This window comes from Crocodylus porosus, unplaced genomic scaffold, assembly GCF_001723895.1.
Source record: "Crocodylus porosus isolate Cpor-Errol unplaced genomic scaffold, CroPor_comp1, whole genome shotgun sequence".
NCBI classification, from domain to species: domain Eukaryota; kingdom Metazoa; phylum Chordata; order Crocodylia; family Crocodylidae; genus Crocodylus; species Crocodylus porosus.
In genome coordinates this window covers 200,729,252-200,753,971 of record NW_017728906.1, presented here as the reverse complement: position 1 = coordinate 200,753,971, position 24,720 = coordinate 200,729,252, and the positions used below count along the sequence as shown (strand labels likewise).

The following is a 24,720-nucleotide window of genomic DNA, read 5'->3' as shown; positions in this document are numbered from 1 at the left end:
ACCACAACGGGGCATAGGGGTTTTGATCCTCCAGATCCCTATTTGCCATTTCAATCAGGACTCATGGTAAAGGTGATATCTTTTATTAGGTCAACTCGCTTTTTGCAAAAAAAAAATATAATTTTTTTTTGCAAAAATAGAGTTGGTTTAATAAAAGACTTCGCCTCCATCACGAGTCCTGATTGCTTTTGCCACTGGACTACTACAGCTACAACCTGGATCCCTCACTAGTCGCCATTTCTGGGTTTATCACTGGGTTTTTTGCACACCCAACAGTGCTGACATTGTCTAGCACCCTGAGGTGTCCTTAAAAGGATCCCGCAGCACCCCAGGGTGTTGCAGAGCCCTGGTTGAGAGTCACCAAAGTAGCAGCTCTTGGAGGGGGAGCATTGGTTGCACATAACCTTTGCATGTTGGGATACTACTGCCCTTTCCCTGCACCCTGGGGCCCAGCACCCTCCTAAATCATTTTGTTCCTCATTGCACCAGGGAATGAATCACAGGTGCAGCCACAGCCAGCAGCTGCCGCCACCATAGAGGTGCTGACGTGCAAAAGAACATGCCCAGGGCCCCCACAATGAGTCAGTGGCAGAGGATGGGCGGAACCGGTGGCTGGAACACTGATGTAGCTCGCTGGGGGGGGGGCAGTGGCGACCCCCCCTGCATAAACCCGTGCAATGGTACCGTCCACAGCACCAAGCGTTATTCTTGCCCTTGGCATCTACCACTCCGCGTCTTCGGGGGGGCGGAGAGAATTGAGGAGAGAAAGCTTTTCCCTCCCTCTCACCACTGAAATCCCCTGCGACTGCAACACGCAATGTCATTTCTTTTTTAAACGCGTATTTTAGTATGGCGAAATTAAGGTGGGAGCAAAGTTCCCCACTACCCCCCCCCCCCCCCCACCTTGGCATCCATGGATGGTCCCGCTCGCACGGCCGGTTAACAGCGCTACCTCACAGAGCCTCGCGGGCGGGAGCTCAGGGCGCATGCGCAGGGCTTGCGCCTGCCTCGCCAGGCGCCTATAAAAAGGCGAGCGGGCAGCACTTAACGCTCATCCCCTGTGGGAGGGTTGTCGGTGCTGGGAGCGGAGCGGAGCTTTTGCACCATGAAGACGCTCATTGCCGCTTACTCGGGCGTCCTGCGAGGTATTGCCGCCTCTCCGCGGTGGGGCCGTTGCCTGCGCCCTCTTGGGTGCAGTGAGCTGGCGGGGTCTCAGCATGCGCTGCAGGGGGAGGGGGGGCCATGATGCTGCTGCAATCTGCATCCCTCCATGGTTGCATTTGGAGGAGAGAAGGGGAGGGGAATGGCTGAAGGCTTAAACTTAGTGATGTTGGAGGGATGCACGATGTAGCTGTGGTACTCCAGGGAGTGGAGGGGAAAGGATTGGGGGTTGGGGCTTGTCTTATTGCATCGGCTGGGGTTAGGTGTTGGTTGACGGATGTGGGCAAATGAGGCGCTTTGGGTAGATGTGATTTACCTTTTTATTAGATCAGCTACATAGCTGTGGGGGGGAGGGGGAAATGTTCTTTGCAAGCTTTTGTGGGGCAAGGGACCCATCTTACAGCACCCAGGGATGCAAGAATTGCCCTTTCCTGACTCAGACCATCCGTCCACCTTGTCCAGTCTGCTGCCCCAGGTCTGGGAAGGAGGCAAATACAGTGTGAGCAAATATTGGTGGGCAGAGAAATGTTTAATAGCAAATAGTGCTTATTCTTGTTAACTCTCCGGGCGTGCATGGGCTTGGGAAGGCTCCTGCCGTGATCTGTTGGTGCGATGCCCTTCAGTGAGCTTTGGAAAACAAGTGCTTTTATTGCCCTTTGGCTCCTCAAAGCTGTTAGCAAGTGTTTTATATTTTAACATTTCTTGGCAAAATGCCTCTGGCTCTTTTTTTTTTTTTATTTCCATAAATACAAACAAGGCCTTGTATGGCTGAAGGACAATAGCTGGTATTATTGGTGCAGTGATAATTCATCTGAAACTGGCCATGCAAACTTGGTTCTGCTTCCTAAATGCCACCTTTGTTCCACCTGTGGCTGTGGGTGAAGGGAGATGTATATGGCTGACTTCTTACTGGTCTCCCTAAATCATGTTGAAGACTAGATTTTTTTTTAAATAAGCTTTTATGCAGGGCAGAATAACAAAGGTATCCTCCTCTGCTTTCTGTACAGAGCTCCTCACCTTCCCTTAGTGAAATGAGTCTTGGTGGGTCTTGACTCCATCTTGGTGCCGGCGATTTGACATGCAACAGTCAACTGTGCTGTGAGGCTCTCTCAGGGGTACCTGGTAATGCCGTGCATGCCATCCAGACAGGGGTGAACTTGTTGGTCGGGGGCTGAGGTTGCTGGAGTGCAGGGAAACTTGCATTGCAGTTGCCTTGAGTGTCACTGGAAAGGTTTGCTGTGGTACAACAGGGAAAAAGCTTTGCAAGTGCAAATATTTACTCTGTGCAGCCTGTCTTCGCTCTGGAGACGTGCTTAGAAAAGCACATCTTAGCAGTGCAGGGTTCCTACGCAGCTATGGTCTTGCTAAACTTCAGTGAATTTTAAAGTGTCAAATCTGTCCGTATTGCAGAGGAGTTTGGATGCTTGACTGGGAGCAGAACCCTTGAGTGCTACATGCGTATTTTGGGGAGAGGCTGGTTTTAGCCAAGATGGCAAGGATGTACTGGGTAAAGGATGGGAAAGAAAACTTATCCAGTGTAAGCATAGTGTAGTGGGAGTGAGGTCTGTGTTGCAAGATCTAACTGGCATGGACAGATCAATGATTACACTGGTTTATTCAAGTGGTCATGTTGGAGTGAGTGTGGCAACTGCATGCGCTTCGGCTAATATTTCATCTGTCTGCCCCCATCCCACAGTAGCGTAAGTAACCCTGCCCTGCTTGGGTGTGAACAACCTTGGCTTAATTTACCCCACGATGGAGCAAACTGTCAGACTTCACAACTTGTTCATCTGTCCATGCCCAGGGAGCTGGAGGCTGCAGACTTCAGGGCAGAGGGGAAGAGACTGCACTGGCTTGTTGGTACCAATAACACTCCCCTCTTGCTCATTAAAGGGTCAGTCTGGCAGGAGCTGAGAGAATCCCAGGTGCCACTTGACAAATTCACTCACTCCATGTGCAGTGTTTAGAGGTAACTTGCCTTGTTAAATCAAAAAGAATAAATCATTCATTTGAGACATCAAATATGTAGCACTGAGCTGATGGACTCAACAGCCCTCCCTTTGCAGAGGCCTGTTCTGAGCCAGAATGTTAATAATGTATTTAGGACATGTGCATAATTTAAAATGGCCTGTAATTTAGGGGATGGCGCAGCTGCCCTGAACTCCTGCTTGGAGGTGGAAAGATGACTTAATTTTCTATGCAGGTCAGTTTTCCCCTCTTGAGGCCTGTCTCAACAGTCCTGCAGCCTGACATACTTGCATGTAATCTTCCATGCGTGTGCCTTGTCCATCCAGAAAGCTGGGATGCAGGCATAGAAGGCATTGCCTTGGTAACTGCAGTTTCCACCCCCTCCCTCCACACACACATGCACACAAGTTAATTAAATAGTACCACTTGGGAAGCTGGCAGACTGCTTGCAGCTCTGCCATTTGTCATGAGGGACTGAAGCTGGGACTAATGAGAACTTCAAAGTCTCCATCTGCACAGAGTCCCCGGTGCCTTGCAGCTCCTGTCCTGTAGGAGGGGGTTTAATCAGTGGGATTCACCTTGCCGGAAGTAACATGATCTGTGGAGACTGGGTGTGCTAGAATTGGATCATGGCTTTGCCACTTACCTGCTGCATGACCTTGGGCAAGCTATTTAACCTCCCTGACTTTGAGTTCCCTGCTCTGACTAGGATGTCACTGTCAGTGTAGAGAGTGTGTAGTCTTTTTGTTGGTGAGGGTCTGCCTTGCTAGGTGTGCGAGTGGTTCCTAGCAGAGTGAACCTGGTCCCATCTAAGCTTCATAGTTGGAGCACAGGCCAATGTGTTGCAGGCCTGGGTTCAATCTTGGTGTCCAAGGGGGATTAAAACCTGCATCTCCCACCTTCTGGGAGAATGCCTGCCCCTGCCCCCCACCATAATGCTGTATTTGTTCGGGCAGGAGGGGAGGCTTTCCATGTCTGCTGCTGAGTCTGTTCCATTTTAGACTGGGAAAGTGCTGGAATAAGGCCTGGGACCCTAGTGTCCCAGCTCCCAGGCAAGTGTCCTGATTACCAGGATAAAGTCGCTTTGGTTTCCTCTATCCTAGTAGCTCTTGGACAGCATGCCATGAGATCCTTTGGGTACTGTGGGGGTGCTGCACAATATTAGCACTGCTGAGTGTGCAAATACCTACATGTGACTTCTGAAGATAAGCCCAGAGATTGCAAATAGGAATCTGGAGTATCAAATCTGACCTGTTGAGGTCTTTCAGTTGTTTGCAGCAGAATTGATTTGTGACTTCTTTCTCACCCCCTGTACCTCCCTTACAGTCAAGAAACAAGTGAAAGCTCAGGGCTGGCGCTTTCCAACCAGGGCCTTGAGCCTAATAAGGCCAAGAACATTTGTTTCTAGCAAGGTTTGGCAGTCTTTTGTAAATGCAAGCTGGCCACTTGACTAGGCCACGGTTGTGGGCTGTAGATCTCTGCCTTTCTGTCTCCCAGGACTAGCTGCCTGCGTGTAGCCTTAAGGATAAGGAGCTGTCTTTCTATGCTGGGAGCAGTGCAGCTGCTGCATTGTGGTGCTTGGGGTTATCTACTTGTCACTGCAGAGTGACTGGGCTAGTTAACCTGTCCTTGCAGCTGTACTGCCATTAGCCACCTGCTTGGGGCTTGCTGGAGCATAGCATTGTTGGGGATGGGATCTGTTGTACAGCCTTCATCTGTCTGATTTTGATGGCCCCTTCTGGCTAGCCTGGTCCTGTTTGCCACTTGGGTACTCCAGCAGCCCTTTTCTCTCCAAGCATTCCCTTGTTCTGTGCTTAACTTGAAATACATATCAGTCGTTCAACTAGCACACATCAACCCATGTGGCTCCTGCTCTGAGCGCCTCCAGTTCTTGCTCAGACATGACTGTCCTTGGTTTGTAGTTGCTTGATCCAAGGGCACACTCTTGGGAAGCAAACATTGAGAATTAAAGCAAAATAACTCATTGCGTGGATGCAGGTGGGACTCTTAACAGGGCCAGAAGTAGCAGTGGGTGGTACCTTGCTCTCTGCTTGGTCATCTCCACATGTAGGACTGACTCTGCAGCCTAATCTTCAGGGGTCTGCCCAGTTGGCTACTAACTTGTACGTTGTTGCTGCTGCTTTGCAAGGCACGTCTAAACCCATCTGCTTGATGCTAATGAACAAACAGCAGTGAAGAGCACCAGAACTGGTGGGGCCAGATCTGCACTGCATGGGAACTGAAATATTTTACTTTGAAATGGTTAATGTAAATGCATAGTTCAGTGGAGTGATACCAGTTGACACCTGCTGAGGAACTTGCCCTGGTATCCAAACTAAGCTTCGTGCTCTATAGCTACTAGGTCAAATATAAACTGAAGCCCAGGTCTCATTTTTTGCCCCTGCACAAGCCCTGCGGTGCAGTAGTCTCAACGATTTTAAAAATACAAATTGCTCTTAGAAATTATACTTGGATTCTGTAGCTGATGTTTGCTTTTTAATAAGTATTCAGCACGTACGAATTGCCTATAGCAACAGTATAGTTTTTTCTAGCAAATGCTCTTGCTTTTTAATGAACTGCTGCAGATTCTTTGACTTCATGTGCCTGATGTCAGAGCCTGGCTGGCATCCTGAGGTCTTGTTTTATGCTGGACTCTAGCTAGTGGGTCCTATGCCGTAGCCTGTCATGACCTGGTTGAGCCCCTTCCAGGTTTTAAAAAAAAAAAAATAGTCAGCTGCTTAATCAACTTTATGGGGTTTTTGTTCTTCCCTTTTTGCTGTAAACTTTTTTTGACTGCTTTTGCTGTCTTTGCTTCTAGCAGGCACACATACCACCACACTTTATCCAAGTTCACTGTCAGTGTGAGCATAAAGGTGACCCTGCCCTGGTATGAATTAGGCCTTTGCTGAGGGTTTGCAGTAATGCTTGCAAACCCAAGCAGGATAAGGCTTTTTGAGGGCAGTTGCTGGCCTCGTTTCTAGTACCAAATCACAAATGGAAAGTGGCTGCATTGTTTGAACCAGGTTAGTTCCAGCCAGTCAACTTGGAAATGTGTACAAGGTGTTGCCTGGCTGTCCCCCAGATGGCTAGCCCTGCAGTCCCCTTAGTGGCTGGCTGTACCATGGTCTGCTTCCCACTTAAGGGGAATAACTTGCTCACTGCTTCCAAAAGAAACTTTTTGACTAATGGCGGCATCCTTGAAGTTACTGCTGAAGCCTGGAGAGAGGCAGAAAGTGGTACCTGAAAGCTTTGGGAAGACTACTGCCTCTAAAGGCAGCTGTGGAAATGTCCAGATCTGTTTTGGAGGGTGGGATCCACATGAAGGACGAGTGAGCTATAGGTCGGCTGGGTATAGTTCATGATGACACTGGAAGGCATCTCTTGGTTCAGTGGTTTTCACTTCAACCTTTTGAGCCTCAAGGCACCTTCCATAAGTCTTGTGAATTTAGCAGCTCCCTGGCCGAGTCAGAGGCAGAATCTAGCTGGTGCATCCAGCCACATCATCTGCCCTTGCTCTGTACCCAAAAGGGCTGGTGCAGCTGAAGCTGCTCCTTCAGGGATGTGCACCTGAAACGCCTGCCCTCACAGCCCCTTGCTGGTTGTGGGAGGGATGAGCTGGGCTTAAAAGCATGGTGCTGTGGCCCCACAACCACCCACCTCCACTGCTCGGCATGAGGGCAGTTGGCACAGAAGTTGCGGGGGCAGCAGCAGGAGTCCTCCAAAGAGCCCAGTGGATGCCACTTGGCCTACAGGGTGCTGGGGTGGATGCAGGGCAAGGAAAGCACTTATTACCGAGGTCTGTAGCACCCTTAAGGATCTTGCAGGCCCTGGTTGAGGATCGGTCTTGGGCAAAGGTAAATGTTCTTCACTTGGATCCAAGTTAACTTGGCATGAAGCAGGGGAATTCCCTGAGACCTGGAGTTGGGGCTGTAAGCGCTGGTCAAGCTTGTTTGCTTCCTGGATGGGGCCTTGCCCATTGGAACGAGAAAGTGGTCTCGTAGGCAGGCACTGCCATGTACGCTGTCTGGACTATTGCAGGGGATAATGTGCTGGCCCTTCCTGGGTTCTGGCATGTTTTGTAGGGCAGGTCCCAGGTGCCACTGGAGAGCAGTTGGTCTGTCCCCTTCCTGAACCAGACCATGGAAATGCACCATGACACCAAATTTTGGGGTAAAGCATCCGCACCTGAGGACTGGGGCAGGGGGTGTAATCCCACTGGAGGTGGTTCAAGCACCTACTTTCAATGCCTTCAGGAGAAACCTAGATTTTTTTTTTTCTTTCTGGGATCCTATGACCCCAGGTGACTTCCTGCCCCTGGGGCAGGGGGCTGGACTCAATCTTCTGAGGTCCCTTCCAGCCCTAATGTCTATGAAACCTTTGCAGGGCTCAGATTGGCCTTTTCCCAGCAACCAAATTGAACTTGACATTGAAGACCAGGTCAGCCTTCCTACTGTTGATTGGGGATCTAAAAGAAAATTGCTCTGTAGTCATAGATGATTTGACTTATGAGAAGTAGGGACTGGAATGTACACCCTTGTCTCTAATATTAGTGTTATTACTACTATGACTTGATCCTTGGGGAAATGCATATGATCACTTCTAGATTTAATGCCAGCAGTATGTGACTTCCGTGCAGACTACAGGCTACCAGACAGTCTAGGTAAGTCCAGAAGCTATGGCATCTGTTATCTACCTTGCTCTATACCCAATACTTGAAGCAAGGGAGGGGGCTTCTTGGTGGACTGCCTTGTTGTTGGGTCTTACCATGAGCAGAAGAAAAATCACTGCTAAACTGTTTGGATCAGTTGCAGCTGCTGCCTTTCTTACTGCTGAATTTACCTTTTTAATTGTTGCGTTCAGTGACAATCAGTGGTGGGTGTTGTGTAGGGAGTGAGAAGGGTCCTTGCACCTACTAGTGGCTGGGTTAACCCAGGTGACTGGCCACATTGACATTTCCTGCTGCTCCAGTGACTTCTCTCAAGGGGAGGTGTGAGGCTGGGCCAGCCTGTTGAGGATTGGGAGGTAGTGTGAAAAACTTGGCAAGCTTAAAAGCTTGCCAACCCCTAGCTTGGATCAGTAAAGATGTCTGTCCTTCCCCAATCCTGTTCCCTTCTGATCTGTTCTGGGATGCCTTTCAACAAACGCCATCTCCATCAGTTATTGGTACACCCTACATGGATATGTAAGGTCCCAGAGATGCTATGTACTTTATGCTAAATTTTAAAATGGCATCACCCTGATCTTTTAAACATAGTGCTACCTTCCAGTTCACTCAAGCACTCAAAGCATTGCATGTTGAATGAACTTGAACATTACCACTGACTCAGGTACAGCATAGAAACTTGTGTGGAAGCTGTCTCTCTTTTGCAGTTTGAACCTTAAAATTTGTCCCAGAACACTCCTAAAACCCTTCAGTAAATACGTAAAGCTGGGCTTTTATTTGCAGATTAATGGTTGCTGTGATTAACTTGCACAGGAACTGCTTGCTAAGATCCAGACGCTTGGCAACCTGTTAAATCTGCCTCTGAACGGCTCTTCATTACTGGGCTATTGCTTTGGAGAGTGTATGGCTTCACAGGGCTGCAGGAGCCCTTTAGCGCTTAATGCGGTTCCAGACATGGGGAGCAAGAGCATGATAGCAGGTTGCAGACCAGAAATGACCAGTACTAGAGGCACTAGGACAGGACAGGCTGGGCTTGCTCAGCACTCTCTAAAAGTGGTTTAGGTTTGGGGTGACTTTTTTTTTCTTTATACTTGGTTCTGCTTGTCTAATCTTTTACTGGTGTTAACTTGGTTTCTGTTCAGCAGCCCTGGGAGGGTTTCTTTTAGATGCAAAAATATTAAGGTTCCTTCTTCACTAGGACTTATAACAAGCTCATGCTGAGGCTGTGGCCGGTCAGTCCCTTGCAAGTGGTTCCTTGAGAGCTTTCATGGAGGCTGGCATTGTTCTCCTCCCTCTGGGTCGGTGCAACTAATACAGTGAGCAATTTCCCTCTACCCTTGTGAGTCCAGGACACTTAGGGGCTTCTTACAAAGATTTTTTTTTTTTTTTTCTAGCACACTGATTGCCAGAAATTCAGTACCACTCCTCTCCATGATTCAGGATTGCTCATCCGGCTCTGATCCACAGAAATCTGGATCAATGATTTGTGTGTAAAAACTCCCCATCATGGGCTTTTTTTGGGACCAGATAGGTATAACTGGGTGCCTGAAGGAAGGGGTAAGCTACAACAGCAAGGTAACAAACAGTTGTACAGGATTTTGCAGTTTCATATGCTGAAGCCGCTAGCTTTGCAAAACACAAACCTGTTTCACACTAGAGCAAGGTCATTTGAGTTAGTTTTCAGACCCAAAATTGCCCCATAGTAAACTTTTGCATCAAGTTGACCAATCTTTGGAGGGGAAGAGGAGTGGGGAAAGACTACATTGCAGGAGCTGTAATGACCCCTTCTGTGTTTCAGAAGAGGGGTTTTCCAACTCCATTGCATGGGAGCGGTTGGGCTATCTTGCCAGTCTTCTATCAAGGCATGTTTAACGCTGTTTTGGCTTCTATAAAACAGCCATGGTAGTTGGCTCTAGGGAGTAGTTTAAGGGCATTTGGGGGGCCAATCTCTTTGAGAGGAGCACCTCTACTGTGTTGCTGTTCTCCCTCTTCAGCCTGGTTTTTAAAAATGAAGCTGGCCCTAACTGGTGACCAACTTACTGATGCCTCTCCCTTCTGATGACTGCTGGAGAAAGGGCCCTTCTCTCTAAATCAAGCTATTTATTGTTATCTGCTGTCCTAGATGTACCTAGTCCTTGGTTTAATTTTTTTTTTCTTCTGTGTTCAGACCTCTGGCAGTAAATTGAATTCCTTTTTATGCTCAGTTCAGTTAGCTTTTAGTGGCTAAGCAGCAATTGAATTTCCCTTTTTTGATCTTTCCTTCAGTGGAAGTCGCCCTTAACTCCTTGGTTCTTATCTTGGATGTGTTTACTGAGCCCTTGGTGGCTTATTGTTAGGGGTGTTTCCCTTATGTGATGGTAGGGTGGCTGGACCTTGCTGGTCAAGTTTAATGGCGTTCCCTGCACATTGCTAAACATCCTGGGGTTAACTTTCTCTTAGGGCAGGGGTAGGCAACCTCCTACAAACAGCGCTGGTGACCTGGCCTCCATGGTGATCGGCCAACTGCCTTCTCTTGCGTGTGTATGCATGCACCCTGCAGTCTTTCTGCTTACTCCTGCCATGAAGAGCCACAGGCCCATGTAGCTAATGACCCCGCATGGGCGGGGGGGGGACAAATTGTGATTTAAGTTGGAGAAGCAACTCGGGGAGGCAGAGGCAGAGCATGGCATAAGAATACTCCACTGATCCAGCTGCTATGGGAAGCTGAAATCTCCCAGATGTTGCAGACCAGATCCAAATCCTTGATGGGCTGTAGGTTGCCAACCCCTGTTGTAGGGTATGGTTTCCAGCCGTGTAAGTAAGATCGGCGTCTCATAGTAAGTGAGAGAATAACCATCCACTAAATGTTGTGGCTGGTAGCACATCACAAATAGCCAGAGGTGTGTTTTTATTTCTACCTCGGTAGGTAAATGGGCTCATATATCAGTAAGAAGGTTCCTGGATTGAACAGCAACTTAAAGCCCCTCCCAGACCCCAGATAGGGGGGGCAGTCCATCTCAAGCTGTTACCCCTTCCTGCTCCATGCTCCCACCTGCTCTGTTTCTGGGGGAGGGGGGAGTCTGGCAGGGGCTTCCCCCACACCCTTTGTCAGCTAGAGAGCAGAGGGGCAGAGCCAGCCCTGATCTCTGGAGCACAGATGGGACTGCCCAGCCCATCCCAGGGTTGCTGGGGGATTCTGATTTAACTTCAACTTTAGGACAGAAGTTCCCTAAGCTGGTTTGACCTAAATCAGTGAAACCTGGTTGACATGTAGTATCAGGCTCATCTTAAACCAGAATGAGCAAAACTGGCTGATGTGCACTAAACTTCTGTTCTGTTACAGGTTTTAAACCAGTTTCTGATCACTTAAACTGGTTTACGTGTAACTTCTGTCTCTAGCCAAGAGGGACCAATTAGTGCTCTCATAATTATGCCTTTGCAGTCTGTATCCTCTAAAAGGGAACTAAAATTCACTTAATTTCTGTGTCAAAAAGCTGGTCAGCCTTGCAACAGTCTCAAGCCACTTTCAGGCTGATGGATGGCAGTAGGAGGAAAGCTGCTGATCTGGCTATGAACTTCCATGGTCTGGAATAGCTCCAGTACAAACTATCATCCTTTCTAAAATCTCCTGGGCAACTTGCAGTCCTATACAATGAGGCTTCATTTTAACCAGAGACTTAAGTTCATGCGATGGTAGGCTGTAGTCACTAATATACTGGAGCCGAAACAGTTGCACAGTAAACTCAATCTCAAGCTCTTGGTAAACACAAGTGATGCTCCAATGTAGTCGTGTTCTGAACTGGGATAATGGAAGATGCTGGGTCCTCACAGCGGGGTTTTTGGCATGCTGCTAACAGTTGGCCTTAGCTTGTTAAATCGGTCTAGAATGAGCCATGTGGCTTAAAGTGCAGCTGCATGTCCGGTTAACACATGCAGGCTGTCATGGTACAGAATTTTTTTTTTTCTTCTTTAAACTTCAGTTGCTTGTCATAGTTGAAAGCACCAACTAGAAACCATTTTGATATTGGTATTTGCTGCAAGCAGTAAGACTTTGGAGCCTTCCCAAATACCACATTATAAACACAAAAGCTTGTTGGCAGGTTGTGAATAGTTAATTGGCAGTCAAATTGTTTACAAGCAAGGTTGTTTTTTTGGTTTTTTTTTTTTTTTTTTGCTTTTAAACATAGGACTCTTGAGCTGCCTCCTTCATTGGCTCAACCAAGATGCAAATGTTTCAAGGGCAAATGATATGGAGTAACTTGCTGAGTTCTGTAAGCTTTTCCCCATCTAAATGGCGGTGATCTGCTGTAACATGCACTTGTCAAACAAGAAATCACATGACAAAACCAAGTGCAGAAAAAATGGATGTGGTTACTTTTGTAAGCACAGTTCCCGTAGTGCATGCGTTCTGAACTAAGATGCACAGGATCAGACAGGAGAACTTAATTCTTCTATTATGTGACTGCCTCACTATGTGGTGTGTAGTCTTTTTGAATGGAAGCGGCATGGGTATTTGAAGTCTTTGGGTTTTGTTTTTATTTTGTGTTTGTTTTTATTTGGTTTTTAAACGAACCAACCCAGCTTGGATTGCATGTCCCATGTGATTTGTGCCTCCATTCTCACTCCAGCATAGATCGATAACCCTGAGCTAACTTCTGTCCAGCAATCTGGACAAGTGGCCATTTCTATAAGAACTGGGCATCCATACAGTAGTAACACCTCCTTTCTAGATTAGTCTGTCTTTAAATTTTTGTCTATGCTTTGGAGAAGCAGTGGGTTTAAAAACTCCCTCTAATGTATTGCTTTGATCTGCAGTTCTCTTGGCTGCCTCATCCAAGTTTTGACACTGGTAATCTTTGATCTCAACCTGGAAGCATGCTGTGCCGCCGCCGCCCTTCTTCCCCCCCCCCAGCAGAAAGCACAGAACTGAATGTTTTGTCCTTTAATTCTTTTTGAAATAAGGCTTTGTTCTAAATGCCTACAAAGTAAAGTTTTTTTTTTTTTTTTTTTTTTCTTCCCATAGGTACTGGGTCAAACTTCCTGTCTGCCCTTCAGGATGTATTCTGGTTCTCAAAGTCCAAGTTTGAGAAACAGCTCCAGATTATATCTGTGCTGCAGTGGGTTGTGTCTTTCCTTGTCCTGGGTAAGTAATGCTCTTAGTCTACAATCAATGGGGGAGAGAGCTTGTTCTGACAGTTGGGTTTAACCCTAGGTTTCCCATTCCTTGGGAATAGTAAGTTGAATGGCTTGGCTAACCCATCATATGTGCTGCGTGTGTGTTGCACATAAGCATGGTGAGAAGTGGCTTGCAGTGTTTGGAGGATCACTTCTTTGAATGGCTGACCTGGATCAACTAGTGAGCTTTCCATTGCCATTACTGTTCAAAGTGTCTGGAAAAGTTTACTGTTGGCCACTAAGACCATGCTACCAAGGTGGGGGGAAATTCACCCGGTTTCCTTTATAGCTGCAGGGCTGCTGCCCACAGCATATTCTCCAGTGCTTTTTTTTTTTTTTTTTTCCCCCAGCCCTGTCTCTTACATGGTGCTAGCAACATGAACTTGGATTCCTGTCTACTGGGTGTTTTTTGTGTGTGGTTTTTTTTCCTGCAGCACTATTTGGCATGGCTGGTGTTCAACTGAGAGCGCCTGCAACAACTGCAGCTAGTTATCTTGCACATGATGCTTTAATGCAACTGGCTGGTAGGCTGCAGTTGGCTTTTCCCTCATCCTTTGAGCTGATTGATAACAGAAAGTTTTGAGTAGGACACAGGACTCTTTTTACTAACAGGCACAAAAATCCTTGTTTAAAGCACCAAAGATGGCTCATCTTTTCTGTTTCATAGCAGCTCAAACCACACTCAAACCAGCGGGCCAGTTGGTTGCACTACTAGAGATGGAACTGGGTAAAGCAAAAACTAACAGGCTTGTCTGAACTACTGCTGGCTCATCCCAGACTCTGGGACATCAAGTGAACCATCCTTTCCTTTCCTTTCTCACCGATGCTAGATTTAACATGACTTCTGCCACGAGTTTGAAGGGCTTGGAACTGACCCAGTTGCAAAGAAAAAGCATGTCTTGGGGAAACATCCTGTACCCTGAGAGGCTTTCATATGACAGGGAAGGATATCCTGCTGTGGGTAAAGCACTCTCATGAGATCCAGTGACCCAGCTGTGATAGCTGGAGAACCTGTTGATCTGGAGGAGGGAGAGTTCAGTCATTAATCCTTAAGGCTTAGTCTCAAATGTGAGGTCGTTAAGTATGGAAAGCATCAGGCAAGGCATGTTTGTAGTAATGTGCAGCCTCTCCACAGTGACTTGACATTTGCTCTCCTCTCCATTTTTGGCAACTCCCAGGTGTTGCTTGTTCTGTCTTACTCGTGTACATCCTCTGCACAGACTGTTGGGCAATTGCAGCACTGTACTTGGCATGGCTGGTGTTTGACTGGGATACTCCAATGAAGGGTAAGTATTACAAAACATTGAACACTGCTGCTTGCTCCTGTGTTGGGGGCTGTACATAAGGGCTGTGCAAAATGGCACTATTTTGATTTGAAACTGCTGTTGTGTTTCGTATTTATCGAAACAGTTTTGCCGTTTTGACATCTTGCCCGTAGGCTACAATGGGGAAGCTCAAAACAGCCTATAACTTTTTCATTTCTGGCCTGATTTGGATTAAACTTGCAGGGATGGTAGCCCCTTCTGAGGGCATGAAGCCTGCCAAGTTTCAAGGAGATAAGTGCAGGGGTTTGGGGGGAAACTGCACCTCCAAGCTGCAGACTAGCAAAACTCATGGTATGGGTGACATTGTTAAGGTGCAGCAGGCCTGCTAGCCCCTGGTGAGGCCATGAAGCCTGCCAGCTTTCAAGGAAATTGGTGCAGGGGTTCTGAGGCCTGCATCTCTAGCTGCTGACAGGCAAAACTCATGTCATGGATGCTTGTGGGACTGTCTTGGGGCAGAGGGGGTGAAAACAGCAGGCCTGTCAGGGCCTGCTGTGGCCACGAAGCTTGCAAGCTGTCAAGGAGATGGGTGCAGGGAAAGTCTGAGTTCTGGGGCCATGCACGCCTAGCTGCTGACAGGCAAAACTTGTGATATGGGTGGGTGACACTGTTAAAGTGTGCTCTCACTCAGCTGACCCCAAGGCAGAAAGCAGGGCAGTTTCAACAATGCTGCCCTTTTTTAATGCAGTTTTTCCATCCCTCCCGCAGAGCACTGGGCTTGGAAGGGACCCCAGGAAAGGGTGCCAGTCACTGACCAGCTACATGGTCAATAATGAGAGGGCTCCTTCCCCCTCCCCTTCCCCCTCCTTACTTTTGGTTTGTTTCCCTGCAGGCAAGCCCAGCTTGAGCTTTGAAACTCTATACGTTTTTGAAAATTTCGAAACATTTTGACTTGCCTTGTTTCATTTCAAGGCTGTTTTTTTTTTTTTTTTGAAGTTCTTGTTTTGTTTTGGCTTTTTTTTTGCTGTTTCAAGCTTGAAACAAAACTGCTGGCAAAACTTTGTACAGCCCTACTGTACATCCAAACTACCATATCTGGAAGAATGCCAAACAAGTTTCCCCTAACTTTCATAGGCAGGCTTGGTTCTGAATAAGTGTGGCTGGCTTATGCCTTGAGGTATAAAAAATTTGTATGAAATTCTTGTCTAGGTAGTGATTGCAAATAATCCTCTTGGTCAAAAGTAAGATTTTTTTTTTTTTTAGCAGGAGATTAGACGCTGGGCACATCGGTAATCTCGGCAACCCATTGCCCTGATTTTTTGGGTCTGAGGAGAAAAAAAAACCAAAACTTTTTGACAAGATTGAGTCCTCATTCTGGCAGTCCTGACTTGAAAGAAAATGGTTTGACCGCCTCTTCTCTTTTAAAGTCCTTGTGTCAATACAGCTCTAAAACTTGACTCCTGGGTTCTCTTGTCTGGCATTTCTGCAGTAGTTGCAACTCTGCTATAGACAAGCTGCTCCTGTCTGAAGTTGGGGGGTGATGCAGGTGCTGCACACTTGGTGCTTCTCACAGTTGTAACATGGGATGTTCTGAGGTTTCTGGTTGGTGTTGGCATTGACAGATCCTTCCTTCTGAACTTTTTTTTTTTTTCTTTTCACAATACATTTTCTTATTTTAAGGTGGAAGAAGATCCCCGTGGGTCAGAAACTGGGCCATGTGGCGGTACTTCAGAGATTATTTTCCAATACGGGTAAACTACTTTTCTCTTCAGTCGCCTCTTAATCTCATTGCTCTTTTAAGTGTTTTGACTTTGTGACTCTCTTAGACACTCTCTAGGAAGCAGAGTTTGGACAGGACTACTACTGTTTCCCTTCTGTTGATCTCCTTTTTGTTAAAGCCAGTCTGCTTTACTTATCTATCACGTTTCTCTGGAATTCTGTTGCCTTGCAAACCTGTTACACCCCCATCAATAGGACTGTCATATGCTTCTTGAGATGACTCCCCAGTGACCTGAAGGCATTGATTGGTCCACTGCTTTGTGTGGATGCTCTTCAACAAAAGCATCTCAAGAGGGAGGATGTGTCCTACCACTTATCTCTGGCTCCTGTGTACAAAGGGAGAATGCAAATAAGTGCTTATCGCCCACAACCAGCCAGACACATGCTCAGCTGCCGATTCAGAGCCAGTACCAAAATTATGATGCAGTTGGGAAGCTGGGGGGGGGGTGGGAAGATGCTGGCTGCTTCTTGCTGCCTGTCTGCATGAATGCTGGTCTTGGCTGAACTCCCCTCTGCAGCCCCATGCCCCTTGTGCAACAGCATGGCTGAAGGGGAGGGCAGAGTCGGTTCAGGCAGGCTGTCAAACCTACAGCCTTGGGATTTTTTTTCCAGACACACAGGAGTATTGACATGGAGCCTGCAACTTGGTGCTGTACCGTGGAGCATAAGCTGTTCTAAGCAAACTGAGATGGTGAACCCCTTCTCATGGATCAGACCCCCCACCCTCCCCTCCCCTTACTGTAGCCAGGTAACTAGAAATTGCATTCTTTGTCCCATAAAGGTGCATAGCATGTCTAAGCACATCTTTCAGGCTCATAGGACCTACATAGCCAGGTGTGGAGGTGAGGTGTGTATATGGAGGCCTTGCACAGGCCAAAGGGAGGAGAAAATGAGGCTTGCCTATTAGCAAACATAGCTGAATGCATATGCCATGACTACTTCTCCTAGGAAAAGAGCACAGGCTTGCTTGCCATTCTGGGCACTGGCATGAGGGGGTAATGTGGTTTATTTCAAACTACTCCTAGGTCTTTGCCCTGACCCAGCTCAATCCTGTCCTGACTTTACCCCCAGACTATACTCGGTATGTATGTTGAAGGAAGGGCAAGGTGGGTAGAGGGTACCAGCAGAGGCTGGAAGCTGTGCACGCCCTTAGCAAAGACCAGTCCCTGGCAGGTCCTGTATTCAAAGCTGCTCCTGTGCTCATGGATGGTCAGCTTCTGCTGGAAGGTGTTGGAGATGGGCCTGGCATGTGCACTGGAGGAAGCGCAAGTGGTACCTCTCATTGCACGGAGGGACAAGTGCTACAACTTGATGCCAGGGGGGTGCTGGCTTTTAAATTCTTTGCTCTAACCTGACTGTAAATGACTTCTGGTGTGTCAAAAGAACTGAGGAGCATATGGATGTTTCATGCTTCTGTCTTTCCAGGCTTTGTATAATTACATAAACTGATATTGGTCTGTCTGGCTCTTGGAACTTGTAAAGTGCAAAACAGGGAGGTGGGCTGGACTCTTGAAACCACACAACCCCTTGCTGCAGTTGGGGGAAATTTACACTCTTATGGCAGGACTCAGAGCCAGGCAGGCAGGGCATTCTCATAGGTGTTGAGCAACTAAGCTGGGCTTCGTGATTTACAACAGAGGCAAAATAGCTTAATTTCCCTTCTGTATCTGCTGGTGTGTCCTAGATAGTCCAGCAGCTGGTTTGAACACTGAACTTCTCTAGCAGTGCAAGACACCAATGCACTGATGCAACACCTGGTTAAGTCCATATATGCTCTAGGGAGGGTGCAGTTGCAGCAAGGGAGGCGGAAATTGCAATCCCTGTCCACAGGAGATTGCAAAATTGCCTCTTCATTTTGGATTGAAGAGGAGAAGCTTTCTACAGGGGGAGGGATCTGAGTTCATCTTGGAAGGGACCTAAGCAATTTTTTTAAGGGGGGCAGGGGAAATGTTAAAGCGGCTATATCGCAAGACTTTGGGCTCTTAGTTAACCTGTGGCTTGGAAAGCTCCTGGGATCTCCACCAGTCTGGAGTCAAGCTGTTCGGCTGTGATGGGGCCTGTAGGCTCCCCAGCCTAATCCATGTGGCATAGCTGCCCCCTCCACACCCTGGAAACTCAGGCTTCATCAGCAATGCTAGTGTTCCTAGTTGGGCGTTAATGTAACTAATGTGTTTTCATGAACTTCTTAGGTTTTGGGCAAATCTGCAGCTTGGAAAAACTCCCAGGCAGCTCTATGAGTGCAATTGAAACAGCAAGCAAACTAGCATGTGTTACAAGATGGGGCATCTAAACAAATGGGTACTGGCCCAGACTGATCTAGTGATCTCAGCTGAGAAGCGAGTAAAATGGGCCTGTCACCACCTCTGGGACATGCAACAAATTGCTTCAGCTTTCAGCCCTGGCCTCTGCTTAGTGTCTCTCCTCTGACAACTTAAGCACACAACTTGCCTGAGCTTCTTGATTCTTTGAGAAATGAGACGAAGCTGCTGTGTTCCCTGAAGCAGTAGAAAGCCAGGTGGCTTGGGTCTGCCACAACTTAGACCTGTTAAGGTCCTGGTCTGGGAGCAGACACTAGCAGCTTGGTTACCTGGACAATGTAGTTGCTAATCTTTTATATTAACAGTTTTGAACCAAAAAGAGGACAAAGCCAGTAGGAAAATACTGAGCGCTCGAGTGAGGGGACTAACATAAGAGAGATGAGGGTGAGCAGAGGAATGCAACTAGGTTACAGAAAATACAATGTTGACAAACTAAGCCTGGGGCACTAATCTTGCATTGCATGCTCAGAGCTGGAGTGTGCTTCCTGAGTGTCATTCCCCTTGTTTAGAGCCCATGCAGGGGACAGAAAAGCCCTGCTGAAAGCATAGCCAGCAGTGCAGTTAGTGGGGGTAGCAAGCAAGAGAGCTGATCATCTCACCGGGTGGAGTGAGAGAAGAATTTCATCAAGCCAGTAGCTTCCTAGGCTTGTGCTTCCTGCTCCGGGTTTGGTGAGTAGGGGTTTGACAAATCCATGCTGGCTGCTTGTGACCAGTCTTTCCTCTAGATGCTTGCACACTACCTTCCTTAAGAGATGCTCCACTAACTTCCTGGGTATTGCGGTGAAGCTAACCGGTCTAGTTCCCTGGGTCCTCCTCTTTTTCTCTACACTGGCCCCTCTTCCAGTCCTCTGGTACCTGACCAGTCTCCTGTGACTTCATGACTATCATTGCCAAGGGCTTGGAGCTCTTTAAGTACCCACAGTAATGTGGGTAACTGGGCTTTGAAGGAGGATTGCAGAGATCTACAGGTCGGTGCACAACAGCCCTGTAGGAGTAGCGAGGCCTGATCTTTTGATGCAGCCCTTTGGGTGGAGTGCAGCGGCAAACATCCAGCTGGCTAGTAATGGCTCAAGTGCAGGATGTAGTCCATCTCCAGAGTCCAGGTACGGGTATGCCCTACTGATCCGTACTTATCTCTTTATGATGATGGTAAGTATCAAATTCTAAAGGTCTTAATTACAGTCAGGGAAACTCCCAATGAGCCAGGATCTGTGCACATTCATGCTTGCACTGCTTCTCTTGCTAAGCAAGCATGCTGGTGATAAGCCATGCCTAGATGCGTGGGTGTGGTAAGTGCTAATTCCCTCAAGTTCTGCTAGAACTGGTCAAGAGATGTCCTGGGACCTAAACTTTATCTTGGCACTCTATAAACACTTGCCAACACTTTAGCGGAGTTGCAGTGGTTACAGCCAGAGTACGTATCCCTACCAGGGGCCGAGCCTTGTAAGGAGCTCTTTCCTACTTGCTGCTGAACAGGTTGGCTCTGGCTGACCTCACTGGCATTCAGGAAAAGCTTTTTTTTCTCTTTTCAGCTGCTTTTGTGTATCGGTAGGTTAGCAAGGGCCCATGGGTCTTGCCATAATACCTGCTTCCAATAACGTTCAGTTCCACAGGCAGCTCTTTCTGCTGAAACGATACAGATAAACCTGGGTGGTTCAGATCTGAGGCTTGCAACCAGCCAGAGGCCATCTACGCTGCTCCCAGAGCTCTAGGTGTGCAAGGTGCATCACCATGTGTAAAATGCATGTTTTTTCTCCAGTTAAAAATAACCTAGAAACTACTAAAATGCCAGGGGCTTGAGGTTGCATTGTTTGGTTTAGGGTTGAAGCAAAAATGAATACAACCCTGTAGACTGTTTTTCAGGAAGGTAGGGCTATGTTGTGTGGAGCAGTGGAGGGCTCTCTGCAGAGACTTTGCAGCCTGTGGGTCCAGGTGGCAGCAGCCTTTGGCCAGGTCTTACTCTGCTGGGGAAAAGGCAAAAAAACCCAAACAAACCCCTAACTGCAGCCTTTCCTGCACACTCCCGGCACTCCTACCTTTTGTCCTTGGTGCCCTTTCTTATACATGCATGTTTGCTCTTCAGTCTGGCTCTCCTTGATTGTTCCTGTTCACTTCTTCCTGTTGGGCAGCAGCATCTCTTGCTGCATTCTGCCCCCCGGCCCTGTTGCCTTGGCTGTGCTGTATTCCTTCACTCTCTCCATCTCCCAGTTAGCCCACTTGGGGCTGCTTATGTTTTCCCTCCATCTGTTTGACGCTTGGTCCCTGGAAGCCCAGGCTGCTCAGACAGGCACTGAGCACACCTTCCAGGCCTGGCAACTGCGACTCATAAGTCCGCCCTACTTTGGCCCCAAAGCCTGTGTTAAGCTGTGGAGGAAAGAATGGAAGAGTGTCCGTCTTGTAAAGCCAATGCTGTCTGTGTGCCCATCCTATTTAGCCCTCTGCCAGGCTGGAGCCACTGCCAGTAGCCCAGCCATGGACAGCATGCAGGAGAGCTGTTACTTGCCGTGCTGCACCAGAGGGACTAGCTTGGTCCAGCCTGGAGCTGCACTCAGCCTTGGGTTTTCTTAGCTGGGTCTGTGCCTGCACAAGGGAATAGGGTGATTCTTGGTGGTGCTTGCTGCTTCTATCCCCAGAAGGCAAGCAGGGTTGTGGCAAAGTCTTTAGACTAATGAAAGCGGCGACAAATTGAAGAGTCCAATCAAGAATGTCCCTTCACAGTAAAGGGTGTGAACTCCTTTCTGTAGTAAACCCAGGCACACAGGATTTGAGCTGACCAAGGTAATCTGCTGGGACAAATCAGCTGTCTTCCCCTCCCCTGTTCAGTCAAGCCTGTACATCTTCTGCACTGCTTAGGGAAAGCTGTTTTGGGGGTGATGCTGAGCACACACCTGGAGCTGCTCTAAGGCAGCCACACTGCCTTGTGTCTTAGGCCTTGTGGTTTGGTGTGGAGCAGGAGGAGAGGATGAGACTAGTTTTCAACTGGCTGCTTGTGGGTGCAGCGAGGCCCAGAGATGGCTCCGACATGCCCTGAATTGGCAAGCTCAGCATGACGTTCAGACTGACATCCAGTGCTGCGTGTGCAAGATGAATCTGATTATTTTGAAGGGAAGAAAAGTCCTTTTTTTTTTAAGCCAGTCTCCTCCCTCTCTATCTCTGCCTGTGAAGCAGTCTGCATTCCTGGCACTGAGAACTCTGCCTGTTCTTACCTGGCAAAGCTGTAGCCACATGAATGTGCCACTTTCTCCGTCCACAACCAGGAACATGCCGTGCAGCTCTAGTTGCCTGAGATGCATTAGGCTTGTCTAGCAATTAAGATGAAGGCGGGGGAAAAGGTCACAGCCCTTTACCTGGAGCACAGTGTTTTTAATCTGAAAAGCACACCATTCCTGACTTCTCAGGGGTAGGAGGTATCATAATAAAGCTGTCTTGATTTGATCTGTTTGTACATCCCCTAGCACAGTGGTTCCTAAACTTTTTAGATCACAGACCAGAAGTGATTGGTATACTATGGACTGGCAGTCAACTCCTGTACAAAAAGTTATAAGGATTAGCTGCTGGTCCACAGGGTAGGGGGTGATCTGTTGACTGACATGCTATACACTACTGCATGTGCTTTTCAGGAAGAAACACTAATGAGCTGTAGGAAACGCATTAGCAAGTGCTATCCCATCAGTCCTTCAAACATAGTTATTTGATTAACTGCAATGCACTGGGGACACTGGAAGCCCATTTCAGCCATGTGCTGTGATGTTGTCACATGTTACCTTCTCTTGCCAAGAAAGCTTTTGGCTTAAGCTTGCAACAGCACAGTGCTACTGACCTACCTTTTGGGGAAAGCTGCTGTAGGCTTTCTAGCACAAATATGCACTATTAGGCATGTGTCTAAAGGGCCAGGTTCTGCCTCTAGATGGGGGGGGCCTGCAGGTTCTCTGGGGATGGTCCTGGGTCACACTGGGGGTACCACAGTTTAAATGCATGAGTTTTGGGCAGAAACTGGTCCAGCTGCCTGAGGTGCATTGGAGCATCTGTTACAGAGCAGATAAAGCCTCTGCTTTTTCTGAACCTGACAGCCCCTAAAGCCTGCCTCTGAATGCAGGGAAACCAAGCACGTCTCTGCTCCTACAACCACCGAGGAATTGAACTCTGCATTCCCCTCTGCTTTGTGAAAGGCTAGCTGGCAGCTTGTGCATGCTGTCCGGGCTTTCATGGTAGACCAGAGGACTGAGGGAAGCGATGCCAGGCAGTTCTTCCCACACTGATTACAGGTAAACCAAGCTGCAGCCCAAGTATTGGGTTGCCTTTCCCAGTCGAACCACCTTTCATGGCTCTTTCTGCTCTGTAAGGGGACCCAGTCTGCCATACCAGGCAGCTGGCACAGATTCAGCCAAGACATGTTCCTCTGCACTGCGCCCACGGGTGGGAACTGAGATGCATCCATGACATGTTGGCTTGTCCAGGAGGGATTGGTTCTGTGCCAGGCTTGCTTCTACCTATTTTTTTTTTTTTTTTTCCAAGTGGTCAAAAAAAACACTAAATACTTTCAGCCATGAATCAAAGTCTTGTCACTTGGGTTCCCATACAATCCCTCCAGGAATGGAATACTGGCTGCAGGGGCCTACCATGCCCTGTTTTGGCATGGTTGAAAGCCTGTGATGGGGTAAAACTACAAAGGGCAAAGGTCCGAGTGACATGAAGAAAGGAGGTGCAAACCTGCTGTGGTTTGAGAAGAAACAGTGTGGGATGTCTTGAGGACCAGCCGGACCCATGTTGGAGCACTGTGTCCCCATGTAATGCAGAATCAGTTCAGTGAATGAATTTAAGCCCTTCCAGGCAGACTTAAACTGGGTGAACAAGCCTGCATGCCTTCCTGCTTCAGGTTTTAAAGTGCACCTGAAATGGGCAGACAACATGCTAAGGGGGAAAGGTATTTCCTCCTTGGACTGACTTGTCTCCTGTCCTGCTTCAATGACTATGAATATATTCCTTTGCACAGCATGTGTTTGTTTAAAGGTAAGGAGCCAGAAGGATTCTCTTGATTTTTTTTTGAATAGTCTTTTCCATGAATCTTGCTGAACTGAAAGGTGCATGATGTGCACATCCTTGGCAGGAGGTGACTGGGACAGTAATGGTCATGACTATGTTGTGGGTTTTGGGACTTGATGTCACGCTGACTTCCTTTTGACCCTCTAGTGACATCACGTAAGAGCTGCTGCACACATCTTCTCTGATGCTCTAAGCCAAGACTCTCCTCTTTGTTGCAGCTGGTGAAGACCCACAACCTGCCGAACAATCGGAATTACATATTTGGCTACCACCCGCATGGGATCATGAGCTTTGGCGCATTCTGCAACTTTGGCACGGAAGCCACTGGGGTCAGCCAGAAGTTTCCTGGTATTAGACCATATCTTGCTACATTGGCTGGGAACTTCCGGATACCAGTTTTGAGGGACTACTTGATGTCTGGTGGTAAGAACAAACTCCCTTCTTCCCTTTGCTTAGCTCCTCTAGAGCAGTTCTCCTAGTCTCTTTCAGCGCATAATAATGTCAGAAAACCGTTCTGGAAGTGTTGGCTCTGACTGCTAGAAACTTGATGCAAGATCCCTTTCCTTGCCGAATCGATCCTTTCCCAAGAGCAGCTTGTCCTGATCTGCTTTGAAGCAGAGTTATCTGTAGCCTAGTGGTGTTAATGAGAGTGTTGTTAATGAGTGTTAATGAGAGTGGTGTTGGTCTTTCATCAGTTCCATGGGATGCCCATGCCCGCTACGGGACAAGGAGGTCCGGGTGGGGGAGATCCCCTGCCCTCCATAAATGCTGACCTCGTGAAGGTATCCAGCTTCTCAAGATGTTCCTTCAAGTCAGCCGGCCCTGACAATCTGTTCCAGGATCTGGGGGAACATTTCATCACCAGAGTGCCCCAAGGGATGACAAGGTCAAACGGTCATAAACTACTGCGAGACGGTTTCAGGCTGGACATAAGGAAGAATTTCTTTACTGTCCGAGCCCCCAAGGTCTGGAACAGTCTGCCAGTGGAGGAGGTGTTCAGAGTAGGTGCTTGAACCACCTCCAAGAGCAAGTTGGATGCTTATCTTGCTGGGATCCTATGACCCCATCTGACTTCCTGCCCTTTGGGCGGGGGGGCTGGACTCGATCTTCCGCGGTCCCTTCCAGCCCTAATGTCTATGAAACAGGCCAGATCTCTCCAGCAAACGGATGCAAGCCTTCCCTTTAGTACTTGTCACTAATACACTTTGCTTCTCTGCCCTGATACCCACAGTCATTACCAGAGGGGGCACTTCACAGATGTTTTAGGAAGTTATTAGGGATGTATTTGGTAGCTGTGCTAGTCTGAGATGCAAAGAAATGCAAAAACTCTAGGACTCTTGGTTTGGAGATGATACCTTTTTATTAAACCAAC

The 24,720-nt window shown here is 47.9% G+C and overlaps 1 protein-coding gene across 1 annotated transcript in view; it reads left to right on the top strand.

Moving 5' to 3' along the window:
* The first annotated feature begins 1,069 nt into the window (after window positions 1–1,069).
* Window positions 1,070–24,720, top strand: part of DGAT2 (diacylglycerol O-acyltransferase 2) — a 30,211-nt gene continuing 6,560 nt past the window's right edge. Inside the window, exons 1-5 of the mRNA XM_019530513.1 lie at window positions 1,070–1,145; window positions 12,795–12,914; window positions 14,125–14,232; window positions 15,889–15,959; window positions 23,567–23,771. Of these exons, the coding sequence (XP_019386058.1) occupies window positions 1,106–1,145; window positions 12,795–12,914; window positions 14,125–14,232; window positions 15,889–15,959; window positions 23,567–23,771 (544 nt within the window). The 5' untranslated portion in view covers window positions 1,070–1,105. The remainder of the gene's footprint in view (window positions 1,146–12,794; window positions 12,915–14,124; window positions 14,233–15,888; window positions 15,960–23,566; window positions 23,772–24,720) is intronic.